We start from the raw sequence: 12,995 nt of genomic DNA, 5'->3' as shown, positions 1-12,995 counted from the left end.
TCAACATGGCGGCGGGTTAAAGTTTGATTACCTTTCAGGTTAAACGCGACGTTATCAATTTGTGGTTTCGGTGGTATTTGTTCAAGTAGTTTTGCGGTTAATATCGATTCAATTCCCTGGGAAATCCGGCGATTAATTAGGCAAGGATATCGCGAAATATTGCGTCCATGTGACAAACTTTAATCTACTGGATGTTTTCGTTCGGAAAGTCTGGATACATATGAGTAGGTTACAGTTAGTGTCTATTCAAATGTAAGTTGTTGTTTTATTTGCTTTCGTGTGTTTTCCTATATAGAGCTTAATGAAAAATCGTAATGTTCATGATAATTTTGCAGCTCAAGTTGTTTTTATGGACAACTAATTAACAATCTCGGCAAGTCGTTGGAATTTTTATATATCCTGAAAGGATAAAAATTACGAAAACCATAAGATAGAAAATGAAATGTGTTCATTCATATTTATCGAAATGCATATACATTATTGCTTGTAGAATATTCATCTGCGACCAATAACAAAAAACCCTACGCATTCCGGTGTTATATGAAAATATAAATAAGATTTCAATGGCTGTCCAAAATCCGCAACATTTTCTAAATAGTAATGTTAACGAACATATTAACGGATATGGTTTGTTTGGGCATCGTTCATATTAATTAGCGTAAGCGACTGAAAAAATTAAGGTGCACGTTTGCCTCTGCGTTTTTAATACGGTTGAAAAACCTTTGACTAATAGAGTTGAAGGCGGATTTACTAATAAACGCAAATAGCCAATTAATAGAGTTAGTTCCTAGAGAAGGGGAACGAAGAACGAAAATTTTGGTACTTATATATCAGGCATAGGATGACCAATTTTTGGGAGCATACTTTAGATCCAAATAACCTTTCTCTGTCCAGAGGTCAAACCTTTTGTGTAACAATGATATACCGAGAGAATTGGAATCAAAGATTTTCGCGTTGCGACGTATTTTTCATTCCAGGGAGTTCCAAAATAAATCCGAAAAACTTCGGGGGTGGTATTTTGTTACAAATGATGTTATCAACGAAATTAGGTACACCAATAAAATATGGAGGTATTATTATTAATAAAACACACTTTTTGCAAATTTTTATTTTTTTCAAGCTTGTGGATGTGATTGATTTAGGCTACCCCCATCACTCTTCTTAGGAAAATTTCAATAGAAACGTACCCAATGATATAGAAAACCAACTTTGATAGGCGGGTTTATTAGAAATTTTTTTGTCTCCTGTAACTTTTTCATAAAACTTACAGTTGAACAAATGTAGAGCATTACTTGTATTACTATTGTAAAAACACATTTTGTGCATATTTTATAATTGTGTTAAACGCGAGAACCCCTATCTATCAGAAACTAAATTTAAGGAAAAACTTGACATAAATGACTTCAAAAATATATTTGTTTATAAACTTTGGTCTTCTGTAATTTTTTTAAAAAACAAATAATAAACAAATTAGGTAATAAATACATACATATGCCAAAAAATCAATATCAAGTGGCAAAATTTGAGCAAAAATTATGGCTCTCTTCAACAAGTGTAGTAATAAATTAAATACAAGAATGCAGAAATCGTGGTTGTGGTTGTCGAACTTTATTTATTTATTTTTGAAATAAGCTCTAAGCTCATACGGATAATGTTTATCAAAATGTTTTGTTCAATAATTATTTATTAAATTGTAAAATTAGATTTACTGTGAAATACAATAAAAACAAAAACCCTAACTCAATGTCAATTCTACACCATCACCAAATATAAAGAAAAATGTAAGTATACTTTGTGTGTTGGCAACTCTAAAGTCCTGACAAAATTCTCGTTCATCAAATTGACAATTTCTTGTGCCAAAATTTGTACCAAAGTAAGTATTTAATTCTGAAAACCTGTTCATGTAATGTTTTAGAAAAAAATCTAAAGTGCAATTACATTATTGCAGACTTATTATGCCACAAAATGGTTCAGACTGTTTGATTTTCCATTTGGATTAATGTAAACGTAACTGCTAAGTATACCTGGGAGCAGTGCTGTTTCCTTCTTGGTTTATAAATGAATTAAGTGGGTATACAATCATATTCACGGATAAACTTGTTTGAAACAAAGTTTCTAATTAGAATTTTGCAGAAAATTTGATTAAAACCTGAAAAAGCGTTCAACACCTTAGAAGAACAACGGAGTAGAATCGGCTCATTCCTATTACATAAAAAAAAGGACTTATAGATAAGCAGGGCATAGAAACAAAAAAGCAATAAAGAATGTAATTACTTTTTCATTAGTTAAGACTATATGAGGTTGGTCCATTTTCGATTTTGTATTGTATAGCGGTTGATTGGGAAAATTTAAAATGAAAGTAGGCTTTGCTAATTGAGAATAAATAACCTGTAATGTATAAACAAAATAACATAAGATTTGTTTTGAAATAACTTAATATAATAATAATATTGAGAATGTGATATTCTCGCAGGAAGAAAATTACAAGTTTGAAATATATATAATATTTTTTGCAGCAGTACTTGTAAGGGCAAGGGGATCTTTATTCCACAGACAATAGAAAAAATAAGCCAATTTTTTAAATTCAACTCGTTACGGCCTTATTTTATTATAGCATTTTTAATGGTTTATATACTAAATGGAAGCAACAAAAATAGAAAAGACTAGAAAATTTGACTATATTGAAATTGGGTTTAAAAGAAACAATAATAATAAAAATATTTTGTCTTGGGTGGTGAAAATTGGGTCTCTCAGAGAGTTAAATAGTGCACAATTTTTTTGTGATGAAATTTGTACAACCTATATAATTAAAGAAATACAGTAGATTGTTGTGGAGTTGTTGCTTGTAGCCTTATATTGATAATTATTACTTAAGCCGCGAGGCATGTCCGCTATATCGGCGGACGATAGCATGGACGATGACGTATTTGAAAGCCAGGACAACGCTGCCGCTCTCAACAAGCTGAAGATAATTGAAAACAACTTGGAGAAGAAGTGCAACACCCCTTCGCCAACGGGTTATCGCGGTTATCAACCCCCGGCTGAGGTGCTGAAATTGTGCCAGACAGATATTTTATCCGACATTGAACCAGTTGTACATAAGGTAGGTAACGGAAATAACGGCCTATTGTTCCCGTTAATTTTAATTTAATTTGGTTGCTCTTATTGTAATAATAAAACATAATGCAAAATCAATTTTACTTATTCTAAAGCTATTTTTGGAAATGGAATTTTTATATAGATCAATTATCACCTAAAAAGTAACGTGCAGATTTATAATGGATCTTTTATTATTTTATATAAAAAAATCAATATTGAATCTTATTTGCGCAACAACATTTCATTTCCACGTTGTGTATAATTAATTACCCCTTAATTTAAAACGCAAACTTGAAGAATCTGCTATTAAATCGCTATTCAATGTATTTCAATCTGTGATAGCATATTGTGCAACAAGTGCGGTGATAGTATATTATGCAACAAGGTAAACGTCATTTCACTAGCGATTTTTCTTCGGCACGAGCGGAGCCCAGCGGAGCGAATGCTTAATAAGCGGGGGACTTAAAAAATTTACCAAACGTTTTGCATACTATACTTTTTCTACGACTGTACATTTTTGCAAAACAACACGAATTTATCCATTGACATGACCATCAGAATTGAATGTCAAAATTCAAGCCCAAACCCGTGCGGTAATATCGCGGTCTAACGTGGTAAAATGACATTTTATACAAAGGACCGGCATCAAAAAACATTTGAATGAATTTATTTTTTTAATATTCTACGATTTATTATATTATTTCTTCTTTCATGTGTCCTTAGTTTCTAGTTTAACGAGTATTTAATGAGAATAAATGAAATGTGTTTTGCCGGCACTTAAAGATATTGTTTACAATGTATGTAATGAAATTTCAGAAAGTTTGCACCCTTTTTCCATCACTTCGACTGCTGTATTAAACGTTTGAAGAACTAGTAAAGACAATATTCTCAAATTTTTAATGCTATTTTCAGATGTTCAGATTATCAGAAAAAAACCTGGTATTGGTTTCTACCATCGACAATATAGTGACACTATTACGGTAAAAATTGATGCGCCGCAGGGTCATTGATATTTTCATAGAGAACGGATTGTTCTCCGCACGTGCCTGTATATTTCACCCACTAACAAAAGTCATTGCTTAAAAGGGAGACGTATGCGTATGCGCATATTGAATGCACTTTCTTGTTTATTTTTCACACTTGCTTCACAAGTTCCTGTATTATCGGCATAGGCATATGGCTAGGCTATTTGGTTTCTACTGTTAACTCGACTCTACTGAATCTTGAATTAATTTAAAGACTGATTGAACTAGAAACCATATTAATATTATTTTTTTCAGAAAACCACTGCACTGAAGTTTAATACTTTAGAAAAATACAAACTTCTTTTTCTTGCTGAGACGATGTATTTTTCTTAAAGTATATCAAAACTTTTTATAGAATGTTATATAATATAATTACTCAATTCATTAAAACAATTACCTACAAATTTTAAGTAAGCGTTTGATTAACACACTTTCACTCATAAGTTTAATTTGGCACGAGCGAAGCGGAAAAAAAAAACAGAATAGTGGAAATAATGTTAATAATAAAGGCCTAAAAGTTTTTGTATGAAATTTTGAAAATAGTTAAATTAGGCGTACCTATCGTGTTTGACAAAATTTTATAGGAATTGAAATATCAAGTAATACACAAGATGTGACATTTGAATTGCCATATTTTTTTACATGGTTAAAGAAGCCTATATCTTTTGTGTTTAAAGTTTTTCGACAGTTGATTTAGCTTACCGAGTAATCGATTATCACATACGCTTCTCACACAAGATCCGCTAGTTGTATGGCTCGAAAGATAATTATTAAATCACTTTAGGAAAAAAAAGTTGAATATAAGTAATATTGTTTTTAAGAAAATTTTATAATTATATAGTTACTTAATTACAAATTACAAAACTAAATGTAGGCAATATAAGAATATATAATTTCAGTTCAGCTGCAAATTAGTCAGGATACATTAAAGCCTTAAAAATCGCCTTTTAATGTCATTTAATGTATTCTATATAACAGTCCTAATTTCGATTGTTCACAATTTTCAAATATGAAATTGTTTGTACCCATGTTTATTTGATGATTGTTCTTAGACTGGAATAGTGTTATGGAGTGCTCGGATGTCGACAGGGCTCTAACACTTTTTCACGACATGCTAAACAATATTTTTGCCCTTTGCACGCCCACTAAAACACCGAGACGAAGGCGCTTTCCATCATGGTTCACTAAAGAAATGATCGCAACTATATTTGAGAAGGAGAAAGCTTTCCGCAATTTCAAGCAATACAAATCTGCTTATTATTTTGGCCGATATACCGCGCTACGCAAGTCAATCAAGTTCCAGTCACGCATTGCCTATACTGATTTTCTTCGTCGTGCTGAGTTAAGTATACATGATAGTCCTACCAATTTCTGGTCATTTATTCAGCGGAAGAAGGCAGATTCGCGAATCCCAGCCTCGATGTCCTATTCTGGTCAGCCATGCCAAGGACCTAATATGGTTGTTGCAGCTTTTGCTAAGTACTTTGGTAGCGTTTACACCATATCCCAGCCAGATCCATGTTCATCTTCAAGCGTGTCCTCTAATCCGCTGGTACTGATTGAAAAAGCATCTCATAAATTTGGTTTCTCTGATTCGCTGATTACAGTGTTGAGGTCCTATTTGGTGAATCGTCGACAGTTTGTTGAGATTGAGGGGTTTAGATCAGTTCCTTTTGTTCCAACTTCTGGCGTGCCTCAAGGTTCTAACCTTGGACCTCTGCTTTTCAATATATTTATAGATGATCTCGTATCTTCGATCATCTGCAACAAGCTTGCCTATGCGGATGACCTAAAGCTATACGAGAGCATTGAAACTGGCATGGACTGCATGACTCTCCAGGGCAACATCAGTATTGTCAGTCAATGGTGTACCAGAAATAAATTGCATCTTAACATCAGCAAGTGTAATGTGGTTTCTTACCACCGCACAAAAACTCCTGTAGTCTTTGATTACAATATGGATGGTACTGTCCTGACTAGACTTGCTACTGTTAAGGATCTGGGGATTTTATTTGACCAGTCGTTCTCTTTTGTACCTCACATTACAAAAATGGTTTCCAGTGCAATGCAAATTTTAGGATTCGTAATAAGAAATTGCAGGCATTTTTGTAGTTCAGCTACTGTTAAATTGTTATTTAACTGTTACGTTAGGTCCAAGGTTGACTATGGTTCACTGATATGGTCACCAATTCATCACTGCCACACTCAGTCCATTGAGAGTGTGCAGAGAAGGTTACTAAAGTATCTAACGTTCAGGGAGGACGGTCTCTATCCTGAGAGGGGAGTTGATCACGATCTTCTACTAAGAAGGTTCGCTATACTGCCCCTGAGCTTGCGCAGAGACTTGAAATCTGTTTCATTTCTCTATAAGTTAGTTCATTACGGAGTTGATTGTCCGTTTCTTCTGGAACAATTACGTTTTCATGTGTCGCGGCTGGAAGGGAGACATCAATCAATTTTCTTACCGCAGTTACCCAGGTCCAATATCCATTTTCAAAACCCTATTTACAATATGTGTGCTACCTTCAACAAACTATCATCGTACTGCGATTTATATTATGATGGTCTCCAGGCCATACTTCAGCAACTTCGAATGGCGTCGGGTTATGCGTACCGTTAAGTCTTATCCTTTTCTTTCTCTTTCTCATTCTATCCTTCTTCATTTTTTTTTAGTTGTAAGTTTAGTAGATTTAAGATTGGTTTCTACGTCCCCTAGTATATATATTGGATGATTTATATTTAATATTTCCTGTAATTGGGTCATGTTACCTGTTGGAAATAAAGTGCTATTACTATTACTATTAAAACTACTTGTTTGGACTTCCATTGCTTGACTATACACATCAACCAAACGTGGAGATTTAAGTCAAATAAAGGCAATGAGCAAGTCCAAACAAGTAGTCCGTACCTATTTCCCGTCATTCGTTAAAATAATTTATTGGTTTTGTGGGTTTTGGTAGTTTCTCTTTAATTTAATCTGATAAATAAAACTAATAAATGAAGAGTATATCTATACCAATCAATCATAGTCAATAATATAAATAGTTTTCCAGAAACTGAGACTGCAAGATGTTATAGTCAAAAAATTGTCCTAGAACCAACAGAAAAAGATCTCAAGATCTCGAAAACAGTTATAACAAAGTTGTTGGTTTTACAATTGTCATTGGAATTGGCATTGATATTTTAGTGGACAAGCTTTGTTCATATTGTATTAGAGGTAACGCCTCAAATTGGTTAAGGTTTTTTGTTTAAATATAAATATGACTCCAGTTTAGTGAACTGCGGTGTACCTCAAGGAAGTCCATAGTGTTTATAAATGATGGGTTTTCATCTTTCCCCCATACTTACATTTCCCTTGTTGCGGATGATGCAGTTTTTACTCTTTCTGCAGCACCGTCTGAACAACTTAGCATTGCAAACAAGACAACTGTTGAGCAAATGAAACATTATGCAGAAATTAACAAATTGATAGTAAATCAAAGTAAAACTAAGATAATCGCCTTTTCAACACGAGAATTAAAGCACAATCCAATAGAAAAATATTGTAAAATTCCTCAGAGTTTATGTAGACTCCAAACTCTCCTAGTTCGAACATATTGGATCATATTCTCAAAAAACTTTCTGTTTACTGCTTTGTCATATGCCATCAGGTTTCTTTTCACTTGTACTATTTTTCCTATGTCTAATCCTCTCTCAACTACGCCGTGGTTGGTTGGGGAGGCTACCCACTTGCGGAGCAAATCTTTAGGATGCAGAAACGCATTTTACGCACTGTACTGTTTAAGCCGTGCAATTATTCATGTCGAAACCTATTTCCAAAACCCTCTTTATTGATACTTCGGGGTATGTACATACTAAATTGTGCCACTTATGTAAAAAGAAACTCAAACAAAATCCTTATATGCTCTCAAGAAACTCAGATATTCAGTACAATTTAAGATCAAATCTTAATGTAAAAATACCCACGCACCGACTGTCTCTTACATGAAATAGTCCTTTTGATTTGCACTCTTAAAAACAAATTGCTATACCGCGCCTATTACAATATTAAGGATTTTCTTTCTTGTGATACCTTTTAATACGTAGTCGTTGTTTGTTGTTGTATATATATTTGTTATTTATCTAACATTATTAATTATTATTATTAATTAATTAATTATTCTAACATAACTTTATATTTTTCAATTTGTATTGTATTGACAATATCCAACACTTGTAACTCAAGCCTTATGGAAAAAAAGGTATCTGTATCTTTATCTTCATCTTTTTAATTCTTTTCATAAAAAAGTAGAACGTTGATAGCTAATCTCGTAATTAATAATAGAGATAACCCGTTAAAGTGCGAGGACTGCAGAGCCGTAGGCGAGGTAGCAAGTATATTTTTCAGCGTCCCATATGAATTGTCTTGTTTTTTGGAATAATACACTTTAAATTCCCAGATTATTAACACATCTTAGGTTCATGTGCCAGGGAAATCGTTCACAATTCGCTTGTAACCAGTAACAGCTTAAACCGGTTACCGGCATCCTCATCACATTTTTCAACCACAACTAAAGCATATTAACCCTTCTTTGCACATTTCATTGAACAAAACACTTCACCGGATCCATTGAATGGGCCGGCTGGTCAAACGTATTGGAACAACTGAAGCGCGGAAGCTTAACGTAATTCCATTCGGTATTGTTTGGATGGATGGGGTTTAGCAAGACTTTAGCGTTCATCCGTATTTGATGATTTTTTTATTTCCCTTTCGCTCGGTTTTATGGCGGATTATAGTGAAAATATGTGGTTTCCCGAAATAGTTAGCCGGCGAGTGGTCGAAATATATTCCCAATTAATTGATCTCAACAAGAATTTTAAAAACATGAAAAACTTAGGAACTGGCTAGCCGAGCATTCATAAAAGAAGTATTGGTGTTCAATTTAAAATAATTAGGTTTGATTCCAACACTTTGGGTGTCGCTGTGTTTTACATAGTAAAGTTGTTAACATTCAAATACGGCTGCAATAAAGATTTAATTCAAGCTAATTTTTATCAGCCAATAATTAAAACTGCATTATGGTGGTAGATAGTTCTTGCTAACTTCCCTTTTTCAGAATTTCTTAGTTAAGACAGAAAATAAATGCTTAGATTAGAACTTTGTAGTTTTTTGTGTTACCAATTTTTTTTTTGCTTGCGAAGAGGTGTATCTTGATTTTATTTAAGTTAATGTTGTGTTTTTTAAAGGTATCAAGGTTCAAAAATATTTATTGCGAAGAATTTGGATTATTTCTTTCACTTAAGAAAAGCCAAGTACAGCCACGAGAACCTAATGAGACTTGGATGGATTTTTCTCCGAAAAATATTTTCAGAGTCAACTTTTGTTTTCCTTATAGTTGTTGGCTTTTCTTCGTTCTCTCTTTTCCTTTATAAGCGAGTGTAGTTGTAAAAATGTCAAGAAGCTAATAAAATTCAGTGTTTGTTTAAAAAGTAAGAATTATTTATCGGGGGCTCTCCTGTAAAGGCTAAATCACTCATTGCCAACAGGGTGTGACAATATCAAAACTTAACACGAAATCTTAACAGGTTGGAGAACATTTATGATAAAAAATTTTGAATGCAGGAAGTTCTAGACTTCGGCCGAGGGACACATAGTAGATGTTTTCGATAAAGTTTTCCTGCAATTAAGGTTTATAAGTATGAGAGAACCATTATAGATTCAGATTTCGTACTTTGGTATTATTAGACTACTTTTTATTAAGAAATTTAGTTACTGAACTTATGTTTCGACATTTCCACAACTCTGAAAATTATAAAGGTGATTCCAAGATAAATATGGTATTAATTACAAGAAACATTGCATTTAACTTAAAATAACCCTGTAACTTTCAGAGTTGTTCACATGTCCAAAGTTGCGCCTTTAAATTTCTCTTTAAAAAGTAGTATAATAATACCAAAGATAGAAATGTGTATCCGTAATGGTTTTCAAAGTAGCTTACAACGGACAACCAATTTGGGATGCGTTGCATCACGGGAACTCAGCGTCTGGACTGTTTGACTATTTGACCATATTCAGATTGAGATATGTTGTTTGTCTGTTGTTTTTCCTTAGAACAAAGTCATTGTGTTCCCGAGCACGAACCAGAGCAACCAACCATTCCGACTCTATGTACCTCATTGCAAAATTTTATTTACCTCGTCTTTCCGACTCAATCAGGTGAAACCGATATGGTTTAGGAGTGTTCTCTTACTAAAAAATGCTTTCTAGTTGACTAAGGATAACAAAATCAGAGGATCTTACAAATCTCCTTATTGAATTTTAAGTTAATGGAGTGGCATTTTTAACTATTTTGTATTTTGCAGTTGCAGATCTGGTAAATAAATAGTGAATACATAATACCAATTACTTATATGCTTTATACTTTTACACTTACTCTTTTGTTAACTTTCGGAAATTTAACCCACAGATATAACTATTTTCGGGAGCCAAATTTACGTAACATGTCAAGTCAATTTAAAATTAATTGTCAATAATTGCGCTTCGCAGACTATCCTCCTGGGAGACAGCGGGGTCGGCAAGACGTCGATATTGGTGAAATTTGATACAGGAAAATTTGAGTCTGGAAAATTTTCCGCGACTGTTGGGATCGGCTTTACGGTGAGTGTGCAGCACGTAATCAAATGGTAAACTAAGCTAAGAAGATGCCACGGTTACAACAAAGAGCCGCAATTATATCCGTCTCTCTCAGACGTGATTAAGCTTCAATGGCGTGTCATAATGATATTTCAATACAAATAATAAAGTATGACGGGATTTTTGATATTCAAAATTGACAAGTTTAAATATTTGAATGCTATGTTATGCTATAAAAGTCATTTTCATTATATATTTATGTGTTTATGCAGTGTGTCCGAGATAAGAATCCTAAGAATGGGAATCTCAGTAGCTGTTGGTTAGTTTATTAGAAAAAAGTTGTGTTGTGATTTATTTATTTATTTTTTTACTTTATTTGAAGATATACGAAAAACTATTATTATGATTTATTATGGATACGTTTAAGGTTTAATATTAAACGTTTCGTTTTCAAGAAATCATCAACTCTATTTTTTATAGAGTCCGGAGAAAAGTACACGCTGTAATCCGATTCTATTTTATATTACATATTCATTGATGTATCGTATGTATTTTGATTTAGTTAAAAGGAAAATTGTATTTTTTCTATTTTTTAAACGTATTTTTAAATAGGCGTTGCAATCAAATGCTTTGATAATACCTACCTGTCACCGAGACTTTGAATCAGATACAGGGTGTACTTTTTTTCCGGACCCTATAATATAAATAAAGTTGATAATTTCTTGAAAGCGAAACGTGGGATATAAAATCTGAAAATACCATCACCATAGCTTACAAGTCCCAGTGACAAAGTGTTATTAATTTTCTGATACTTCTTCAGATAAAGTCACAAAAAATAAAATCCATATTGTTCAAATCACGTTTTTGCCAAAAATCTCACCAGGCCATGATTTTTTTTCAACTTTCTAAACGGCATGTAAATAAGATTCAAAGAACAGAACTTTTTTCTAATTTAACCTAAGCTTTATCTCCAACAGTTACTAAGATTACCATGCTTAGGATTCTTATCTTGGAAACACTATACATGGCGCATTTACAATAAAGCTGTGGCGCCAGAAGAGCAGTTAGTTTGTTTGGTGTTTATGAAATAATGCCTACAAATAAAATTGTAAGAAATTGTATGCAACGTAAGAAATTTTGTGATTCCAGTCTCTATTTAATTGAGAAACGATTTCCTACATTGAAATCTATAAAATTGTGTAACGGTATTACAATGTTCTGCACCCAATTTAATGGCAAATCCTAAATGAAACAATAAACGCTAGCTTGAACGAGCTCCTCAACCAAAGAAAGAGCACAAGATAGGATGCTGCTAGCTTGCGGTAGAGAATAATGAGGTATTGTTTTTTCACTAGTCTTAAGACAAAAAATCCATTTTTTGATTAAATGTATTTTTTTGTAAAATATTTTTTGTTAAATAAATATTTTATATCTCTTGAGCTCCTTTGATCCTGATTTGAAGTGCCTGCTACGCCATTGGAATATTGATTTTGCGACCAGGACGGGTATATTTTAAAGTAGCATAGGTGCTATGCTGATGATGGCCGTGGCATCTTCTTGGCTGGTTCGTAGTCTAGTAGTTTATAGAATATTAGATGCGGTTTCTTCTTTCATTCTTCTATGGTGGTTGAATCAGTATATTCCCTGTGGGCATACATTTTAAAAATATAATAACTAAAGAAATAATTTACACTTACTTGACTTGTTTACAGTGGGTTGCTTATGGAATGTATGTATTTACTTTAAAATATCGCTCCGACCTAAGGAGATGTGTTGTTGAATATTTCCAAGGCTGCAGTTGTACCGCTTCTCCACGAATGTTTTTAGTACTTGCCTCACTCTAAAGGGTGATTCACAGTGGAGGGCATGTTGGGTCCACATTTCTAGCATTCATTTTAATCGTGGTAAAAAATATTGTTTCCCATACTTTTGTCTTGTTGTATCATGTTGGCATTTCAGCCTAACTTACTGTTGATTTGAATTTTGAAACCCTTTGCAAATAGAAAGCAACATCGAATGTGTGTGCGCATATGTCTATGCTTAATAAATTAACCTTGTTTTTTTACATTTCATCTACTTTTTATAGATCTAAACGTTGCTCAAACCGTAAATTTAATTCCTTATTCGTAATTTGCATTCAAATTGACGACCAACATTCTCGGGTTTCACCCTATATATATACTGTGACCAAGTATTTGCAAGATTAGCAAAAGGGGTACACTACGCCCAAAATATTATACTATACAATACAAATAAAT

General features: G+C 33.2%; 1 protein-coding gene across 5 annotated transcripts in view; it reads left to right on the top strand.

The window, feature by feature from the left end:
* LOC132703236 (ras-related protein Rab-37-like) overlaps positions 1-12,995 on the top strand; it is a 29,235-nt gene continuing 16,240 nt past the window's right edge. The window contains exons 1-3 of one of the 5 annotated variants that reach the window (XM_060672371.1): positions 1-224; positions 2,876-3,103; positions 10,651-10,761. In XM_060672371.1, coding sequence (XP_060528354.1) covers positions 2,885-3,103; positions 10,651-10,761 — 330 coding nt within the window. In that variant the 5' untranslated portion in view covers positions 1-224; positions 2,876-2,884. Of the gene's footprint in view, positions 253-1,580; positions 3,104-10,650; positions 10,762-12,995 lie in introns of those variants that run through there. The other 4 variants (XM_060672369.1, XM_060672370.1, XM_060672372.1 and 1 more) reach the window with 4 other exon arrangements.

This window comes from Cylas formicarius, unplaced genomic scaffold (assembly GCF_029955315.1).
Source record: "Cylas formicarius isolate icCylForm1 unplaced genomic scaffold, icCylForm1.1 PGA_scaffold_6__28_contigs__length_40554024, whole genome shotgun sequence".
Classification (NCBI taxonomy): domain Eukaryota; kingdom Metazoa; phylum Arthropoda; class Insecta; order Coleoptera; family Brentidae; genus Cylas; species Cylas formicarius.
This window is presented reverse-complemented; position numbering and strand designations above follow the sequence as displayed.